This window comes from Vicugna pacos, chromosome 14 (assembly GCF_048564905.1).
Source record: "Vicugna pacos chromosome 14, VicPac4, whole genome shotgun sequence".
Lineage (NCBI taxonomy): Eukaryota > Metazoa > Chordata > Mammalia > Artiodactyla > Camelidae > Vicugna > Vicugna pacos.
The window spans coordinates 20916008-20937414 of record NC_133000.1 but is presented as its reverse complement, the minus strand read 5'-3'; the positions used below and the strand labels follow the sequence as shown (position 1 = coordinate 20937414).

General features: G+C 41.9%; 1 protein-coding gene across 1 annotated transcript in view; it reads right to left on the bottom strand.

Moving 5' to 3' along the window:
- The window catches only part of VWA8 (von Willebrand factor A domain containing 8), a 295349-nt gene that overhangs the window by 25481 nt on the left and 248461 nt on the right, over positions 1-21407 (bottom strand). Inside the window, exons 38-40 of the mRNA XM_072976319.1 lie at positions 19621-19729; positions 15980-16136; positions 9806-9914 (exon numbers count right to left, since the gene is read on the bottom strand). Coding sequence (XP_072832420.1) covers positions 9806-9914; positions 15980-16136; positions 19621-19729 — 375 coding nt within the window. The remainder of the gene's footprint in view (positions 1-9805; positions 9915-15979; positions 16137-19620; positions 19730-21407) is intronic.

Sequence of the window (21407 nt, the reverse complement as noted above, 5' to 3'; positions counted from 1 at the left end):
TACAGACTCTTCCTGTGTTAAGGAATTTCCTGTTTCTTGAAGTAACACCTCATTGCAATAAAAACACAGTTCTCCTTAGAAGAATTTGTACTCCTGGATGCTGATATGGAACTAAATTATTACTTTGCATGACAACTTAATGTCATTTTACAATTAGTTTTTGTTTTTTTAGGGGGAGGTAACTAGGTTTTAAAAATTTTATGTTTATTTATTATTATTTATTTTATTATTATTATTATTTTTTAATGGAGGTGCTGAGAATTGAACCAGGACCTCGTGCATGCTAAGCACACACTCTACCGCTTAGCTAGACCCTCTCCACCAACAGCTATTTTTTATGAACAATTTCACATCTTTCTTTCCGGAGTTAGATATTTTGCACTTCAAAGGAGCTGGGAATCACACACATCAGTGTGCATGTATAACAGGCATCTTAGTTCTAAAAAGTAACAAACTTAGTTTAAAACTGAGCCCTAGGTCCCAGTTCTCCTCTCAGCAAAAGGCAATGGGCAACCCCATTCTTTCAGCCATGTAGATGGGCATCATCTTAACTTCTCCTTCCCTCACATCTCACACCTAGTCCACCGGCAAAGCTTCTCAACTTCCAGGGGTATCTGATCGTCTCTTATTGTGTCCATATCTTCCCTGGTTCAATCGTCATTTCCTCCTGCTGGGACCATTGCAATAGCCTCCTACCTGCCCCCCCGCCCCCACGTTTACTCTTATTCCCCCGACAGTCCCCTCTCCACACGGTAATCAAGAATATTTATAAAAATGCATTGTAATTTGCAAGAAATACATGAAAAAATACTGGCATGATTAAGTTTTTAAAAAATCTGGCTTAACTTCAATTTCTCTATTTTCAGGAATGAAATCATATTTGTCTCTCTCGTACATAATAAGTATTATCACACTTTTTGCTTCTTTTATTTCTCTCTATCAATTTCTTGCATTTTGTTTAATTTTTGAAATAATACGGGAATTGAGGCCCTGTTTATTATTTTAAAATTTACTATATTTTATACCATATATCTTTAAAAAGCATTATTCTTGATATCTGAATTTTCTTTTAAACATACTTACCACAATTATTGAGACCTGATTCTGTGTTTAACTGCTTCCAATGCTCATTAGTGGTCCTGTTATACCACAGGTTTCCCAGTCTAAAGGAATTTGATTTCTCTCTTTTTAAAAAAATTTTTTGAAGGGGTAATTAGGGGTTTATTTATTTATTATTATTATCTTTTTTTAAATAGAGGTCCTGGGGTTTGAACCCAGGACCTTGTGCATGCTGAGCATGCGCTCTACTGTTGAGCTAAACCCCCACCCCCGATTCCACTCTTAACTGGCTGGAATATTTATACATATGTATGTATAGATGTCTGTGTGGGCACATGTGTGTATACACATTTACTTCAAAATTATTTTCAAAAGGAATACTTAAGTGACACGAATTTTAAGTCTCTGAGTATCTGAAAATGTCTTTCTGTCACCTTGGTACTTTGGCTGAGTCGAGTCACAACTAGGGTCACAACTACCCCTCCCCCCTCCCAAATCCTGTGGATAGTTTCACAGGCTTCTGGCATTCAGTGTTCCAGGGACAACTAACATCAGATGAATTTTTCTTTCTCGGACAACAGTTTGTTTTTTGTCTGCTTGCATGCTTTAAGGATTTTTTTTTTTGTTTGTTTCTGAAATGTTAAATTTCATGAAGCTGTGGCGAGGTGCTTATCTCTTTTCCTTAATTTTGCCTGGTACTCAGTGAAGTTCTTTTTTAAAAATCAGATGTCCTGTAACTTCACATTTCCTGGTCCAACAAACGATCTATCTTGCTGAATGCTCCTTTTCAACTTGAAAAGAAAATGTTATTCTGGGGTAGTATGTTATTAAATGTTATTGAGCTCCAACTAACATCTCCTGTAGCTCATTAATTTTCAGTCTGCAGTAAAGTGCTTTTGATCCATAGACGCAGGGCTGTCCTCTGCTGAGTACAGTTTTCTCTTTGCTATTACTTGGCTTTTTGCTCATACGTGCTAAATTTCGGTGGCCTCTTTGGGAACATCGTTGGTTCATTCAGCATGTATTTACTGAGCACTCACCATGACTAAGTAAGTCCTGGTCTACTTGTTGGGATGGCGCACGGCTCTGTATGTGAGCTCTCTGCTCTGTTTTTATTGACTGGCTTTCTTATGATTTTTACATCTACAGTATGGGATAACAATTCCAGTTTTCCATTCACATTAGTACTTAGACTTGAGACTGGATTGAGTCTGTTCATTCTACTTTCAATGTAGATTTCAGTTTTGGCGTTGCATTTTTAGTTTGCTAAAATAATTATAATCTTTCCTTACTGCGTTCAACTCCCTTATTATTTCTGCTTGCTTATTAGCTAGATCCTTTTAAATTCATGTCTTATTTTATAGACTTAATGTTTTTTTGAATTCTGAGAATGTTCAAAACAGATGTTTTCTAAAAATTTGGTGTTTTCTGAAGAAAATATTCTAGTCAACCAGCATTTTCTTCCTCGATATCTTGAATGCTTTATCTTCTGCCTCACTGTAGAATAATTTCACAGATCTCATCTCACTTAATTTTGGGGGTTCCTTTTTCTTGAATGATGACTGTTCAAAACTGTTCAGCAACAGATTGGATGGATTCCCTGCCTTGTTACCATTAGAATTCTCCTGGAAGATTTTAGATTGGTGCTAGCAGTTGAAGCAAAGCTATACCATGAGCTTCAGAGCTCTGCAGGGAAGGCGCCGGGACCATGGACAGTCACAGCATGAGAACGTCATCTCCACATCATTTCTTATTTTGTTTGGAAAAGCCATTGCAATGAGGCCATTTGGCATCTGTTTGGTCTAGCTGTCAAGCCACGTATATGTTGAGGCTGGTCTGATCCCTTTCCCCATGTTATTCCTCTTCCAGCTTTCTGCTTGTCATTTTACGCCACTGCAGGAAACCTAGACCTCCCCACACCCACCCCTCCCCAGGGCGGATGCTTTCAGATGCTGCTGTTGGCAGTGACAGAATGGAGGTCAGGTGGTCTGCTCCTCCCCAGTCTAGGGCTCCCTCTTTTACCCCCTGCCTCTCCAAGTAAGAGATGTTGATACGATTTCTGTTGGGTCTCAAGGACTGACTTGCTAGTAATGTTTTTTCTTAGGAAGGTTTGAGTTGTCTTTGGTACTATTACTCATAGGGGTCACACTGCACTACATTTAGCAAAAACTCTTCAAAGCTTCCAAAAGTCCTAGCACTCTTCCCTAATTTCTTGTCACATGGGCTTTTCACTGTTTACAGCTCTTTACTATTTTAATCATTTTTTTGAGTTAAAAAATTGAAATATAGTTGATTTTTCAATGTTGTGTTAGTTTCTCATGTACAGCATAGTGATTCAGTTATACATATATATATATATATATATATATATATATATTTTCATTATAAGTTAATACAAGATACAGAACATAGTTCCCTGTGCTATATGGTAGGTCCTTTTTGTTTATCTCTATTTTAATGATTTTAATGGTCATCTGGCAAAGCCTTTGCTCATGCAGCCTGGAAGTCAGGCCTATATTTCTTGGCTGTACTCGGTTGAAGTTGTCCTCTCATGGCCACTGATGCCCTGCACTGAGTGATGAGCCATTCCTGTGCTAAGAAAGAGTAACTAGCATTTCACCGTTCTCCCTGGAAATGCAGACATTCCTTGACAGGGCTGTCTCCGCCTTTCCCTCTCTTTGCTCTGCACTCTCACCTTTGTCCACACATCTTCCCTCTTGACTTGGGCTGTTTGTCTACACAGGCGACCATAAAAATACAGACATATCTACACAGATATGCAAACCTATCCTGTACTCCAGAGTCACATCTTAAAATCTTCAATGCTTGACATTTTTTCATAGGTGTCCAAACCAAATATCTGCTTTCTCCACAAGTCTCTCCTCTTCCTATGGTCCTTGTTTCTGGCCTCTAGGGCTTGAAAACCTCACCATCCCCCTTGCCCCATGTTCCATCAGTCACCATCTTCTTGTCCTACCTCCATACGGTTCCATTTTTCCCATTTTCATTTCAGTTATCCTGGTTTGGGATAATTCTGACCTGAATATCTGAAGTAATTTTATGATTTGATTTCCTGGCTTCCACCTCTCTCTTCCATGATACTTTCTCTCTCCACGGCTGTGAAACTCTCTAGAGAAGATAAAACCACAACACTGCCTTTCTCAGTCATGGCCACGCTCCTCACTGATGATAAAGGACAGTCAGCATGGATTCACCATCTCTCTAGTGTTCTCTCCTACTAGCCCCCCTGCCCACAAGCCTATCCCAAAGCTCTGAACTCTAGTCACCAGGACTGTTTGCCATTCTCTAAACAGCCTTATATTCAAGTCACTGTCCTCTGCTCAGTGGTTTCTTCTGTCTAGACCAGAGGTACACAGACTGACTTTGGTGTGTAAATACCTGTTACTGGTCCATGATGACATAAGGAACAGAAATTGACAGTCAGGATTTAGAAACTTTTATGGCAATTTGATCAAGTACTTTTATGTTTGTTGAATCTAATATTAAATCATATAGGCTTGGATTTTGTGTATTATTTTTGTATCTTTTCTTTCCAGTAATTCATTTCTAGTTTATTTTATAAAAGTGTTAGTCTGTGATTAATTGAAAGGAAAAACAAACATGGTCCCTCTCCACAGACGGTTTGAAAAGCTCTGGTCAAGACTGTCTTTCCACCCGCATCCTTAGAAGAGTTGCCAGTAAAACCATACTCATCCTTCATGGTCCAGCTCAAATGACCTTCCCTTTGTGAGAAGCTGCTCACACATCTGTCTACATAACCATAGCACCTTGTTAAAAAACCTTTCTGTGGCATTTACCATATTGTGGCTTCTGTTATAACTATGCACATGTCTTCTTTACTAGAAGGTTAATCGTTGAGGTCAAGAACCCTTAGGCAAAATAGATATTCAGTTACTGTCTACTGGGTGAAATACAGTTATTACAGACTAAGTAAAAGGAATAGGGAAACACTTTCCAATTTTTACATACAGCAAAGTGGGGGCTTACAATAAAGTCCCTTACCTGGCACCTGCCTGCCTCCCAGCCTCAAAGGCTTCTGCATTTCACACTGAGTGGTGCCCTGCCTTTGGTGGGCCCTCGGCTCACACCTGAGACCGCGGTGTTAGGCTTTCATCTATGCTGCGCCCCCTGCTGGGCAGGCACTATTTTCACCCTCCTTTGGTTAATACCCATGAGTCCTTCAAGACCCAGGTCATGGATCCTTTCCTTCAAAGTCTATCCTAGAAGCCCTTTCCTCTGGGCGTCCACTGTGTCCAATTCATCCTTCCACCAAGACGCTTACATATTAAACTGAAATGATCTGTGACGGTGCCTGTCTTCCCGCCCCTGAGACTTCAACCTTTGTTGAGTGCGGGGACAATATCTTATTAATCTTTGTGCCCTCAGTGCCCAGCACAATGCATGTCACAGGTCAGTGTGTTCAAAAACCCCGTTTATCTGAACACAAGCTCATTTTGAACCACTAAAGGTTCAAAGGGGAAAAAACGAACATAACTGTTGGCTCATGGAGACACCATGCTAGGCAAAGCAATCAGAGAAAGGCTAATTAAGATTAGCCTGAGGATGAAATGACTGTAGATTAGAAAAAAACCCTGGAGAGAAGATATGATTAAAATCAGTGGCTTTTTGTAGAAATGGACAGCTTCTTTGGTTAGGGAAAGCTAGAATCAGAGATTCAGATTCTGAACCAAGTCTAACTGAAGTTATCTACTATTCTAATAAGAAAATTCTTGCCATTGCTTCATAAGGGGTCTGATAGCCAAGACTCTATGGTATTGTGTGAAGAATCCGGTCAAGAAACAAAGGAAGGTAAGTGGTGACAGCTGCCTCTTTGGTGGGGCAGTGGAGAGAGGTAATTAAGTTTATTTATTTATTTTTAATGGAAGTACTGGGCATTGAACCCAGGACCTCATGCATGCTAAGCATGCACTTTGCCACTGAGCTATACCCTCCCCACCCCCAATAGCTGTCTTAATTGAAGAGTGACACGTCACACATCAGAGGCATAGGCTGAAGCCATGTTAACATAAATGGCAATGACATTCCCTTTCCTCAGACCTCCGCCCAGCCGCCCGGAACCAGTGCGTGGGCCTGCGGCTGGGCTTTGGGAAGTCACCTCAAGTGATGATTTGCTAGGCCCTGGCCAGACTTTCTTCACCAAGGAAACACCCATGGTTACTGGGATTACTCAACAACCTCAAAATAGCTGGACGTTATTAGTCAATCAGAGCCACACAGGACTGGCAGGAGATGCCCAAAGGGGACCACATCAAGGCTCTCTTGTTCTGGCTGCAATCTTAAGACATAGTCCCCATGAGGCCCTGCCTATCCTTGGTCAGTAGCTGTGTTTTCAACTGGCATTATCTTTCTACATTGAGAAGTAGAAGGGCCGCTTGAGCATAACACCTCAATGGCTTAAAAACAAAGATTCAGTTAGGGAAACACTTGAAAATACTTTAAGAAGTCACAGTAGTGGGTTTGCCTTTTCTTTCTTTGGCTGATCTTGTACATATAATGGCATTTATTTTAAAGGGCTGATGTCAGGATTAAATGCAATGATGTTTATAAAAGTTACTATAGCCTAGTGCCCAGTGAATACCAATCAAGACGTTAGTTAACACCAGATGAGGAGTCTGGGTTTGCATTTGGATAACAGTGCAAAATGTCATAAGAGTATATGTGACAATTAAGCTTTTCACAGAATTGTTGAGTTGGAAGAAGGTAACAGGCCTAACAGGTAATAGAGACCTGAGCTTTGGGCTCAGACATCTGGTTTACCAGCCACAGGGACCTAGGACAAGCTACGTCATCTTTTTAATCCTTAGTTCCCACACTAAAAGTTGAGATGATGGCTGTGTCTCAGTTTCTTCATCTATCAAATGTAAAAAATAACACTGACTGGTGGTTGTAAGGATTAACGAGCACAATGAATGTAAAGTACCTGACCGGGTACCTGGCCTGCAGTCCAGGCTGATGAATATTAGCAAGTGCAATGAAGGGAATGGTGCAGCCAGTGCTTCTGTAGAGAATGCTATATGCTAGGCATTCTTTTCAATGGTTTACATGTATCATCTTCGTTCATCTTAATAGCTGCCCAATTATCTGTTTTTCCCATTTTACAGAACCCAGGCTGTCTGGCTCCAGAGCTGGCACTATTAGCCACTAAGTGATAATGATTTTGATGATAATGATGATGATGATGGAAGAGATCTTGATGATGATGCTAATGATGTAAGGCATGGTAATTGCTCAATAAATGCTCGCTTTTATTAAAACACTGGTGTTATTTGTAAAGATTTCTAGAGATGGACGTTCCACATCCTTTTTAGGTACTTATTTAAGGATTAAATCACTTTTATTTCCTTTCTTATATTTTAAAACTCTTTCTTGCTATGATTTAAGCCTATTTTCTCTTCTTCAGATTTCCAGAGGAAGAGAGAATGATAACTTCCCTGAGATAATTATTTACACTATTTGAGGATATTTAGAAAGTTATTAATCCCAATCCCTTTATGGTTTTTTGGGGTGCCAATTTCTTCTTTTCCATCTATTTAATCTTATTTGTTGCTTTTCCTTGAGTCCTTCATAGTTTCCTTTCATGTCTCTCTTTGAAAGCTGGAAGCAAAACTGGATGTGGTTGTCTGATACTGGTCTCATCGCTGAGGTGTTTAGCAGAAGAGTCATTCCTTAACGTTAACCCTAATTCTCATCCAGGCTTAATTTGTCCCTACTTTAAGAAGTCACAGCAGTGGGTCTGATTTTTCTTCCTTTGGCTGATCTTATAAATATAATGTCATTTATCTTAAAGGGTTGATGTGAGGATTTAATGCAAAGATGTTTGTAAAAGTAACTATAGCCTTGTGCCCAGTGAATACCAATCAAGACATTAACTAATAGCAGATAAGGATTCTGATTACTTCAATTAAAAGTGTATTTTTGTATCCCTTCTACTACTGGGAATCCTCCAATGGCCTGTTTGTGCAATGTTCTCATGGCATCCAGTGCCGGTCACAAGCTGGTCCTCACGACTGGGCCAGCCTTCTCCCTTGCACCGTCTGCCACCATGTACATGGTCTTAGTCACATGGAACAAAACGCCCTTCTCAGAACTCAGTGTGCTCTCCCATGCCTCCGTGCACTTGTATGTGCTGCGTCCTCTGTCTGGAATGCCTTGACTTCTCAACTGCCTGGAAACTTCCTCAGCATCTTTCAAGAGTGAACTCAAGCATTACATCCTCCGTGAAGCCTCTTCTCATTCATCAGCTCATTCATGCACGTACTTCTCTGCAGAACTTAGGAAACTGAGTATTTGTCTTCTTTAAGTTCCTTCTTTGAGGACAGGGGCTGCATTTGATTTTTCTATTTCTAATGCCTGGTGTGCATCATGAACTTAAGAAACGAATGAATGACAGAACCATACTCATTCTTCAGTCGTATATAAGCACCTCATTTCCTGTGAACCACCCACTTTGGCTTTTATTCGCTTACTGCCCTGCCCTGGAGCTCAGAGCCCACCCAGAAGCTGCCCTCAATGCCCAGGGCAATGAGCACTTGCCAAGTGAGTGACTATGGAAGAAAAGTCAATCATTCAACGTTATGTTGTTTACATAGTTTGCATAAAATCTTGAGGTGTTTTATCTTAAATAACTGCATATGAATTTTTTTTGTAAAAAAGCAAACAGCTTAAGTCTTACATTTCATAGATTTTGAAATTAGGCATCTCGTTAATCATTACGAAGACCTTTCCCTTTGGAAATGACGATACTTTTCCTAATCTCTTGATGCAGTTTAGAGCTTTTTAAAAATGAGACTTTCTCAGTTTGAAGTTAAGATGATGGATTAAATGTGCATCATGAAGTAACTTATGGTGAAAAAAATATGAAAATGAAAATGAATACATGTATGTTCATGTATGACTGAAGCATTGTGCTGTACACCAGATATTGAACAACATTGAGAACTGACTATATTTCAAGAAAAAAAAATACAAAGTTTTTAAAAAGTACATCATGAAAACCTACCTCCAATAACTAGTGAATAATAATAAAATATCCCCTCAAAAGAACCACCGAAATCAGGCACCAAAGAGGGAAGGGGCATGACTGAAAGCAATTGACCTCAAACACTCAAGGAAAGGAACAGAAGATTCCAGAGCAGAATGAAGCATGTCACAGCTGGGCTCCTAGCCCTGCCCCTTCTCCCCCGAAATGAGGCTTCTCTCTCCAGGCAAAGCGATCTTATGTCATTTGTGATTTTAGAGAATGCTTAGCCCTTCCTTAATTACCTGTACAAAGTGGTCAGAACACGATCTCAAGTGTAAAATCTCCACATAACAAATCTTTGCTTAAGAAATATTGAAGCATCTTAGTATTTTTTTATGGGCAACAGTAACATTAACTAGTTCAGAGGGGACCAGGCTGTGAAACTGCAAAGAGGCTGGCAATGTGGGGGCTGGAGGAGGAGGGGCCAGGGTGCATCGAGGATGCTCAGCCTGGATGATTCAAAATGCTCCCCTCATTGCCTGGAGAGTCATTCACAATAGAATGATTTGTAGGAAGAGAATTCTACTTGTGGACTTCTAGTAGAGGTGAGATGCTCATAGGTCTATATGAGGGAAATCGGGGAGTCTGATGCCTTTTTGGGCTGCTGGTCACATGACTGCTTTCTGGACAGAAGGAAAGGTGAGGTGGCCTAGATTATTTTCTTGGTCCATAAATGTTGATTACCTGTAAATTATCCAGGATAATTCGGAGGGAGTGCACCTGCCGTCGAACAGCACCTGAAAACCTTTCGTAGGTTGCAGCATCATATTCACTCATCTGGATCTCTTTTAACCTAAAATCAGAGGGTGAAAAAGACAGCAGCTGAAATCACGTCCATGTGGGTCTTTCACTTCCATTCATCTACTGCCAGCCCTGTAGCAAACTCCTTGGTAACTCTTGCTTTTGGGGAGAAAAAGCAAGAAGTGATGTCTCCCGTGAAAGTTTCAAAAGAGAGGAATGTGTGTACAGTGATGTGCTGCGAAATGGTTAACAAGTCGCCCTGCAGGGGAAAAGAAGCCCTGCTTTGTAGTGTTTGCTGATTTCCCTGGTGATCGATTTTAAGCTACCAATAGTGAGGCCCCTGAGCCCTGAGTTAGAAAGAAATGTACGTGGTTGGCTCACACGAGCCTGTCTGAGTCAGCCCTGGAGCACACTGTTGCTATATCCCAGAGGCGTGCCGCGATGCTGGCACATGGTCTGTTCATGTGGCAGATTCCTTGAGAGATCCCATGGCTTGCTTTTTAAGATCCAGGACATCTAATCTGGTCGACCAGGGTAACAGTTCAGACCCAAAGAATGCAAATAAATGTGTTGCTACGTAAAAAATCCAAGAGTTTTCTGAAATTGCCGACTGTGTGTTTTTGTTAGGATAGTTGTGTTTTAATATTATTGTAGCTTTGAAATTCTATCCTGCCAGTATAGTGTTTCCTTTTATCGTTTTTCATTATTTCCTTCTGCTACAGCCCCGTCAGTGCACTCACAGTTTCCTGAACACACCGTGTGCCCAGGACCTTCGAGCCCTGCCTGGGCTTCTCTCTCATCCAGAGTGCCTTTCCCTGCTTCTTTGCCTACTAACTCCCACAAACTCCTCAGAGCTCAAATCAATGATCACCTCCTCCAGGAAGCCTGCTCTGATCTTCAGGTCTGTCTCCTGTGCTCTCATATCATTTCATGCTTATGTCTATCGGAGCGGTTGCTACCTGTGCTCTAGTTGTGTCTGCTTCCTGTCTCCCCAGCTGGACTCTTTGCTCCTTCGGTCTTTCTCATCTTTATCTGCCCGGTGCCTAGCATGATACTGAGCAGAACAGATGCTTGAAATAAACTGAGATGAGTGACTGAAATACAAATAAGACTCAGAATTATTGAAAACGCAGGATCTTTAATCATAAGTAGATGGTTTTGTAGTGTCGTGTCCATAATACACTAATTTAATCACACATTCCTAGAAATTTCTATGAATGGAAAGGGTGCTGATACCAGGACAGGGAATGGTGAATGCATATCTCAAAAGTCTAACCATACCACAGTCTTCTACACTGCTCTGTGTGTGTGTGTGTGTGTGTACGCACGCGTGTGCAAGCATGCAATGCCAGATCCCAGGTGCAGAGCTGAAACGCTTACCAAGAGTATATTTCTACTGCCTTGGGCTGGAACAGAAACCACAAATGCTCAGAGAGGATGAATGGCCTCTATTCTTCCCTGCCGGGCCGGGCACTGGGAAGAATGCATCCATCTCAGGGCACAGCACTAGAGGCTTATTGGAATCACATGTTAGGCTTTGACTCTCATGGGGCAGACGTGCAATTCTGGCCCTACCACCTGGCTGGGTTGCCTAACGCCAACTCGAGGGTCAAGACCCAGCTCAAGGCCACATCCTAGGAAGTCTTGCTTGATTCTCTTTCACGTATCTTCTACAGATACCTACAATGGAACCTATGCACTTTATCGCTTTTAATACATATATTTATTTTGTGCTATCATAGTGTTTTTCAAACTTTATTTTCCACAGTAGGAAATATCCTTTACATTGAGATCCAGCAGATAAAAATGCATGTTTACACACAGGTGTGTGTACATGTGTGGACACCTGAGCCAAAAACTTAATGAAAAATACCTTTACTACATGTGATGCTCTCTGATACTCTCTCTTCTAATCCTCTTGGGGAAGGAACATGTCCCATTTTTCTTAGAGTCTCCAGAACCAGTACAATGCCTGATACGCAGTGGCATGCGATAAACGCTGCTGGATTGAACTTTGATAACACTGGCTATCAAAAGATAAAGACCTGAAAGGTTAATGATACGTGAATGGTCGTTTCCCAAGGTGACATGCCAAAGTGTCCTTCTACATCTAATTTACTCTCTGCTCTAAAGGACAAAAGGGAATATGTGTACAGGACTTGACCTCCTAATGATACCGCTTATGTTTAGTTTGGGCAATCTCTTAAATCTCTCTATGAAATTTCATTAGATTAAGTTATGTCTCAAGCTTCAAGCGTCATTGTACAGAAGCTGGTACAATGAATTCTACAGAATATGCTTCCACTCTCTTCATCCCTGGGGGGCCAGTATGCATTCTCCCGAAGAAGAGAGATGAGTACTTTTCCAAAGAAGGGAGATTAGACAAAGTGTGTAGACACAGCTAGTCCTTAGCAGTGGGAAAATGCACTCACACCCACACCCACACCCACACCCACACCCACACACACACACACATCAAGGAAGGAGCCAGGCAGCTGGTAAGACCCCTGGTCTTTGCAGAGAGATGAGAATTAGGTCCAGTTACAGGGCTACCTCTGGTGCGATCACATTGCATCCAAAACATACCACATGCTGTTCTAATTATGAAGAAATCTGGAAATCATATTCCAACTTGGGTCAGCTTTCAGAAAGATCACCTACAAGGTGTTCAAAGCTGATAACATTTCGAAAGATGAAGACCGAGGCAGGGAGTGGGGAAAGGAAATAGGAAATTTTAGCCTCTGGATCAGACAAGCCTCCCAGTGCTAATACTCTCAAGCCCACAAAACTAGCTGAAAATATGTCTTTCTGCTGCTTTAACCCTGATCAACTGCAGGGCACAGCTGCTCCACATCCTAGTAATCTGTGTGGACTAACTGCATTTTGTTGGCACAGTATATCCTTAAAGGGTGTATTTACTGTTACGTAAGAGTCTGGGAATTTTCGTTCTCATTTTACTTTTTCGTACAGGTCAGACTTAAATACTATAATTTTGGATCAGTTATGAAGAAAACAAACATAGGCTGAGATCTACTGTTTGAGGCTGATTAGTTTTGCAAATGGTAGTGGGCACGATTTCCACAGCTGGTGCCCACCTCAAACGCTTTCCGGAGCGCATAAAAGTACTTCGCCATCGGTTTCACTCACGTTTTATTGGTTTAATGTTTCTGTTCTGCTTTATGCACGTCTTATACTTGTCTACCTCTGTTATTCTTCCTGAGTTAATCGATTCTTGATATATAGGAACCAGCAATACAGATACAAATGAATGCTAACTAAATGCTCTTATGTTGATGATGTCAAGAAGCCATCTTCAAGGCAATTTGGTGGACCTCTGGGGTGATGGAGAGGTCTGGCTGTCAGTCTGGTTTTAGCCAGTCTCAGAATTGAGTATTAAAGGGTGATGCCATTGCTTGTGCTCATGTGTGTATTATTCATTCCACAAATATGTACCGAGTGCTTGCCACGTACCAGGTTCTGGGTGTAGATACCCTGGAAATACTAGAGGGCAAGATACCTGCCCTCAAGGAACTTGCAGTGGAGAAGAATCAACTACTCACACAGATAATAACATAACGGGACAGAGTGATAAGAACAATGGAGAAAAGGCACAGGGTGCTATAAAAGTATACATGGGGGAACTTGACCTCATTCTGCCTATGTCTAGAATTGCAAAATAGCTTTAAAGCTAATTATTAGATGACAGTGAGGAATTACTACTTTTTAAAGACATGATAATAATATTGTTTTAATTTTTTAAAATAAAATATTTCAGAGATATGCTCTGAAATATTTCATTTCAATATTTCAGATCGAAATCTGAATAGAAACAGATAGACAACCTTGGATTTGCTTCAAAAATACCCCAGCGGCGGGGACTGGGGAGTGGATTCAGATTTTTCTTCTTGATGTTGGAGGGACAGGTCCACAGGGTGCACTGCATGGTTTTCTCTACTTTTGTTTCTGTTTGAAAAGTTTCATGATAAAAAGTTAAAGAAAAATATTTAGCCATCCTAAGTTGAATACTCATCAGATGGGAGTATTTACAACCTGAAAGTAGAAAGCCCCATTATTCTGTCTGTTTGGCTACGTCTTGTCTTTCTCAGGGTTTCCATGTCTGTTTTTATTTCGCCTTCTCCTTTCCCATCCCCTCGCCCACCTCCGCTGTATTTCAATCACCTTCTGGTATTCTTTAACTTGGACTTAGATTCTTCCTGGCAGCATTTAGTAGAGGTATGTGGCGTTCTCACTTACTCCCTTCCCCATTTTTTCTCTTTCCTCCCTACTAAATTTACTACTAAATTTTCCTCTTTACTAAGTTTAACTGCCTCATCACAGATGCTCCTAAACTTCTCTTGCCTGTGGGGCAACGGTCCTTAATGAACCCAGGCTCCTTCCCGCTACCATGGAAATCGGAGGAGGGGTTGTATATATACTTGTACCAAGCACTACTTCAAGGTCATTCTGCCTCCCTGAGAACTATGTGTGTGTCAAAGTATTCTAGCCATTTGTTCACTTGCACAAAAATTGAGACTAGACTTGTGAGGTTTGCAGTGTGGAAACAACAGGCAATCATTAATTGGGGAGGAGAGGATGATGTGTATCTAATTATTCAGTTCTTTTCCTAAATAAATGCTTACTTGTTTATATGAAATGTAAAGCCATCTTTTATTTTTATTTCATTTTATTGAAATAGAGTTGATTTACAGCGCTGTGCCTAGTTTTCGGTGGAGAACAGTATTTTAATTCTAACGAGACCTTGCATTATAGAATTCCTCCCATCTTTTTTTGAGAAGTTGAAACTGCTTTCATGCCTAACATAGTTATTTGCCCACATAACCCCTCTGAGAGGAAGGGGAGGGAAGTCACCTATCACCAGAAGAACAAACTGACGTCCAACGAGGATAAATCAATTGTTCAAGGTCTCCAGGGAAGCCAGCAGAAGGGCTGAGAGTTAACACTTCTGTCTTATCTACCTGCTGAGTGCACGGGGGTCCTAAGGCTTGCAGGCTTTCCTGAGGGTGTGGCGGGAGGGACTTGCATTTTTGTCCCCATTGTTCTGAGCTGTTTACTTGCAGGATGTATAAGTACAGTACAGAATGCAACACCAGATGTTCTCCGTGGGAGGAATTTCAGAACTCACATACGCTGGAACATGCTTTCTGGAATTGCACCCAGCTCCTTCACAGGGCGCGGCAATGTAAATCTGTCTCCCAAACCGCTACCAACGCCCTCAGTCCCAAAAGAGAGCTTGCAGGTCCTTTGGCATTTTTCACTTTTAGCCAAGGAACACACGTGGATTGTCTAGTGAAAGCATCACGTGGCTTCTTCTCATTATTTTAGGTGGTTCTGATCAAAGTGGTTCAGAATGTCTGAGAGCCACAGGCTTGTCGGCCCAGATTCCAAGGCCTCCCCCCACTGACAAGGCCTCTGCAGTCAACCTCACTCCCCAGCACCCCCAGCTGGTACCCTGTCCCCTGGATTGGCAACCTCACTCCCCAGCACCTCCAGCGGCTCCTCCACTATAGACACTCTGCTCATCCTACCCTGGTGCCTCTGCTCACTTGGTTTTCCCTTCTTGGAATGTCCAAACGCCGGCTGATCTCAGGCCTCACCCCACATCAGCCCACTGACCTTACCCTTCTCTGCACTGCCAGAGGGCACAGCCTCCGGGCCACGTGACTTCAGCACTCAGCAGGGTGTGTGTGTGTGTGTGTGTGTGTGTGTGTGTGTGTATCTATAAGACTTCTGACGGCAGAAAGGGCCAACCACGTAGAGTTATCTGAATTCTGCATGTGGCCGAGGAACAGATGTGGATGGGTTGATTTGGGTTTCAGTTTCTCTTAAGAGAAATATTTTTCGTTTTACTTTCTCATGTGTTTAATTTCTTCCTCTATATGATCACATGTAATCAATACGTTTAAATGAGCCTGAGTAGAAAGAGTGGGAGATTCTGTTCACTTGACTGTCTCCATCAGAGAGGGAGGTGGCCCTGGATTTGTGGTCCAAGTTGCTGTGTGAGGCGGAGAATCACACAGGTCTGGGTCTACCCAGGGTCCACTGTGACACTTCACCACAGCGGCCGACGCTGCCCCAGAGGCACCGGGGACCACTCACCTCTGCTGAAAGGCTTTCTGGCCCATCTCTCTCGCAGCTCTCTTCACCTCCTCGGGGACCGCATCTTTCTCAGCCTCGGAGACCTGATACACTGTGTGGCCTGCATCCAGCCGGTAAGGACCACCTTTGCCGCCCAGACCGGCAGTGTCTCTTCCTCCTGGGAGGAAACCGTGAGAGTCCAGGTTGTAAGGCTCATCCCGACCACAAAACAGAAAGTCAGATCACAGCTCTGAGGTAGTCCTGTGAAGCATATTCATTGTACTCAGCTAGTCATTAAATATTCCAAAGCCCTTCTTCTGGAAACACAGGGTGTCCCCCTCGTCTCCATCCAGCCAAATCCCACCCCCATTTCAAGGCTCAGTCCAAATTCCACGACACCTCATCTGAGGACTCCGCCTTACAGGGGTCAACGCTCCTGTGCACTATTTGTTATGTTTTAAAATTCATTTTTCTTTTCTCACCACCTCCAGGGTGAGTGGGATTATATTTTGTATATCTTTGTACCTTGTACCTAAGGGAGTGGCGTGAGCATCATAAATACTTAGTATATATTTGTTAATTAAATGAATAACACTCCTCTCCCCTCACATGTTACCTCATTTTTCTTTAAAAAAAAAAAGAAAGATGGCTAGACTATAGATAGTGTTTCCTCTGTTTGGCAAATGATAAAAATGACGCTCAAAGAGGTTAAGCGACCTACTCATGACTTCATATCAGTGGCTTAGCCAAGATCAGAAGCCAATTATTATACTAAGTTTGACTTTTAGCTTGAATAATATATAACAGATAAACACTGTCAGCCTCAGAACAGTTTTTCAATGTAAACTCAAATGTGTGTTATGTAATACTGTATACATTATTTTATAAATATAAACTCCTAGAAGACTAGGTAGGTAATATTATAAGAAGCAGTGAGAACTTGACTAACTAGATAGGACTTGCCTTGTCTAAATACATTCAAATTCAAATTATTTTAAACACTACGTCGATCCCCAAAATACGTATATTGGCTAGATTTGGCCTCTGGGCTATCAGTTTATTACTCCTGCTTTATAATAATGAAAATACTAGAAATCAGTTTCTTTTGTTCATTCACATAACTTGGGGACTTAGAAGAGACTATAATATTGGAGGGGCAGCATAATATTGTATATTAATTACATTATGGATTAGTGTGGCATACTAGTATCGTACAGTACAGTCTTGCATGGTTAAATCAGACCGCCTGAGTTTGAATCCTGGCTCCAATGTGAGTCACCTGTCCTTGAGGGAAGTTCCTTAACATCTCTGTGTCTCAGTCTCTTGATCTATAAAATGGAGATACTAATATTGTTTACTTCACGGGACTGTCATAAGGCTGGAACACTTACAACAGTATCTGGCACAAAAGAAGAGCCCTGTAAGTGATTGCTCGTATTATTATTATTTAGACAACTTCCAGGCACATACAATGAGTCATTTCTATATTTTATAAAGTGGAAATTTCCAGGCTTTGGTTAAATTATGATACATTTTTCTTTTCTCCCTTGAAGCCTTGCTTGGTGTAATAAGTCAAAAGCAAGAACTCAGCATGCATAGCTTCCCTTATCAAAGTCCAGGTAGGGCATTTCCTTTTGGGAAATACCGTGAGAACAGCCTATTAATTATAGTATTTTTTTATCCTTTAATTTGAGCACATCTTATTTCATTTTTATTTGGAAATTGCTGATGGAAAATTCTGTCTTAGACATGTGTGATTCCTGGCTTTTACCCAGGGACAGTTACAGGCAGAGGGGACCGGTACCTGGACAAGGATGAGGAGCTACAGAGGTGGAGAAGCCGCTTCTGGGACCTGACTCCCTTCCTACTGGAGGCTCTCCTTAGGTATGGGTGGATCATGAATGAGAGCTAAACTTCCCGGGTGCTGGGATGACATCATTTTTGATGGAAGAAGGAAAGGACCACAACTGTTTAGGGGTGGTGTGAGTGATAGTCAGCATGGGAAAGTGAAGGTCCCTTGGGAAAGTCATCCTGGGATGGAGAGGGCGAGGGGACAGAGTTCTTCATGACTTCCACTTCCAAGAGCCTTTAATTTGTACTACTTACATGAAAATGTTTGCCAGAGATTCTAGACTCCAAGGCATAATCTTGAAGCTAATCTTGAGCATCCTAAATCTGTTCATAAGACAAGGGGGAGGGAGAAAGGCAACGTAGGGGTTTTGATGATGAAAAAGGAATCATTTGTGTCTTTTTTCTTTTTTTTAAGATTCCACATATAAGTGACATCATATGGTATGTTTCGCTCTCTTTCTGGCCTAGTTCGCTTAGAATGAAAAGGAATATATGTCTGTATACGTATGACTGAAACATTGAGCTGTACATCAGAAATTGATGTAACATTGTAAACTGACTATACTTCAATAAAAGAAAGCTATTAATAAATGAAAAAAAAAGAAGAAAAGGAATCAAATGACTTGTTGAGTCAGAGCTAAGTTCAATGTAGAGGATTTCTGAAGGAAAAGAAAAGGAATGTGAAGCAACGGAGCCTTGATAAATTGAAAAATCAAGGCTGGGGTGGGGAAGCAAAATTTGGGTCTTCAGCCGGGACAGATATGTGAGCTGGGGGACACAGCAGAATAACAAGCAGGAATCCCTGCTCCAGAGTAGCCCACTGCTGGGAACCTCACTCCGGCCAGCTCGGTCCACAATGCATTCCATATGGATGAAGTCTTGCTGGCTTGACACTAACTTCCAGATCAAAGGACATTTTCTAAAAATATCCTTTGTAAAGCTGATGCTTGATGAATAAACAGAGCAGGCATGCAAGAAGTCCCCAGGCCTATTTGATAGCACATTGTCCCAGTCCAGAAACCCATTTCCTCCTGAGGCCGTCAAGGCCGAGAGGCACAGGCCATCTTAAGGGAAGGCGAAGAGTGGGGCTGGTGCCAGCGCTCCTCACAGCCGAGATAAGATCAGACGGTGCGCACGCTGTCTGGCCCTGTTCCTGCGGCCCAGCAGATGTGTCTGCTCCAGCTGCCGTGCAGGAAAGAGGAAGGCAGTGTTCTTGGGAACAATACTGTCGTGGGACAGCCAAGAGGAAGGGATGGACCCCAGCCATCGGCTCAACCCGCAACCACCTCCCTTAGCTCAAAATCCTGCATCCTCCACAGACTCACTTCCGAGACGTGGAGGACAAGGACCATTTCTTTTCAAAGTCAGCTAGCCAAGAGAGAATTTACTGTAGATTTCTGGCACCATCCCAAGGGCATGGAATTTAAAAGGAGGAATTAACACTTTTAATGAATCCATTCTTCATGCCAGGTCTTGAGCCCAGTGCTTTACAATCATAATCTCATTTAATCCTCACCACAACCTTGTGAGGCAGTTAATACTGTTATCCCCCTTTGATGGATGAAGTAACCCCAGGAGGGCCGGAATGGTCTTAGGTCAAAGGGTAGCGGAGTCTTCGGGACATCACATGCCAGGGTTTTTCCCGTGTCTTGACATGGGCTGGGACAGAGGGCAAAGGCACAATCCAGCTGACTGATGGGGGAGGCAGAGAAGGCAAGACAGTTCCTGAGCCTTCTCGGGGCGGTGTGCTTGTCCACATGGGCTCGTGAAGTTTCTGGAAGCCCGACCCAGGAGAACACAGTGCTACCAACCTGTTCCGCCTGCCCAAGTGTTGCCGCCCACGTGAGGCATGTTGTCTGGGTCCTCCTTCCCGTGTTTGGGGGAACTCACGTCTTCACCGCTCTCTCTGTTGATTGTTATCTAGAAAATGAAGGAATAAGACATTAACACTCTCCATGACCAGCAACAGGAAGTGCAGGACGCAAAGAAGAATTCTTTTTCCCCAATCCTTAAGGTATCTCATAATCTCAGGCCACAGGACACAACAGATGCTGTTAGTTTCTGGCAAAAAAGTCACCAGATTTAACATCCATTTAGTTGGGAAAGAGAGAAATTTAATTTAAAAAAATTCTTAAAAAAAAAAAAAAAGAACTGGACTGAGTGACAGCTTCAGAATTGTCCTTGTGCAGAATACGCCTTGAGCATTATGTGAAGAATAAGACCTACCCAGGCAGGGAAGATGGATCTCACCGGGGACTGGCACTCTTTTGATAGTTTAAAAGGACCACGGCCCACCTGTTCCAGCAAAGTCACAGCAGATATGCACTGACCTATTTAATTTTCAAAGATACCCCATTCCTCAGAGAAACATTATTTTATATAAAATATATAGAAAAGAAGAACAGAAAATGTATGTCCGTGTGCCTCAGTGATAGATGTTATACACATGGACACTAAAAACCATGTATTTCTTTTCTGGACCCACTCTAATTTTATTATGGTATGTTACAGCTTTCCTAGTTCATCTCTCTTTTAAAACTGGATTTACTATTCCTGTGAATCAAACAGAATAAGTGGCACTTTAGCCTTCCCCTGAGAGAGCTTGTGGCTCCTTCATTGGTCCCTAATTTAATTCAGCATAGATTCACCAAAAGGACCGATAACCAGGCAGGAATACCATCCTAGCGGTCAGCTAGGTAGATATTACTCCACAATAGAAAGAACTTGAAGCAGTTACATCTGTGGACCCTATGAGCCTGCTCTCAGATAGAATGGTTTTCAGGGCAGACCAGCTCAAATATGTATTTATATGTTAAAATAAGACATACAGAAAATGTACTGGCAGTATATCACTGGAAGGACCATGGGGCCTGCTAAAGCCATGATGGATTGGTCACCGCCCTTGAACTGCTTACAAGGGAGCAGGGGAGCTTGCAAATGGCCCTGAAGCATGAGGCCAGGCCAATCTTCAGAGCTGACCCATCTGCCTTTCCATCCTGGATGTTAGGATGAACGAAGGTAGGTAGGTAATTGAAGGCCTTGGCAAAGAAAATGGCTATTAAGAATACATTCAACATAACTTCTATTGTCTTATGTCTAGACTAGTTCATTTCAAATGTTATGACATTGTAAAGAGATTTTAATTAACTAGACCTTTCTGCCATTAGCTTTGGCAGCATTAACAGAGCATTTGCCAGAACTTCAGCATACCTGAAGAAAATTTAGCAGCCAGGACATGACAATTGATATGAATCCCACACATGTAATCATGCTCGAAAGATGGGGGAAAATACATTTTTTCTCCTTTAAAAAAAATTAAACTATGCAGAATAGCTAACAACATTTAGAGAATAAATGAACATTTAAAATACTTTCCCCCAAACTTGCCACCACTGTCCAACTTTTCTAGAGGTAGTGTAAGAGACAGGTAGTGAATGGAAACATGTATACGGACTACAAGAATTCCTAAAAAAAAAAAATGAATTCTAGGCTGGCACTAACCAATATAATTTCTGTGTTGATAGAAACGTTTATATCTGAAGTATCTAATATGGTAGTCATCAGCCCAATGTGGCTATTGAATACTTGAGGATGTGAT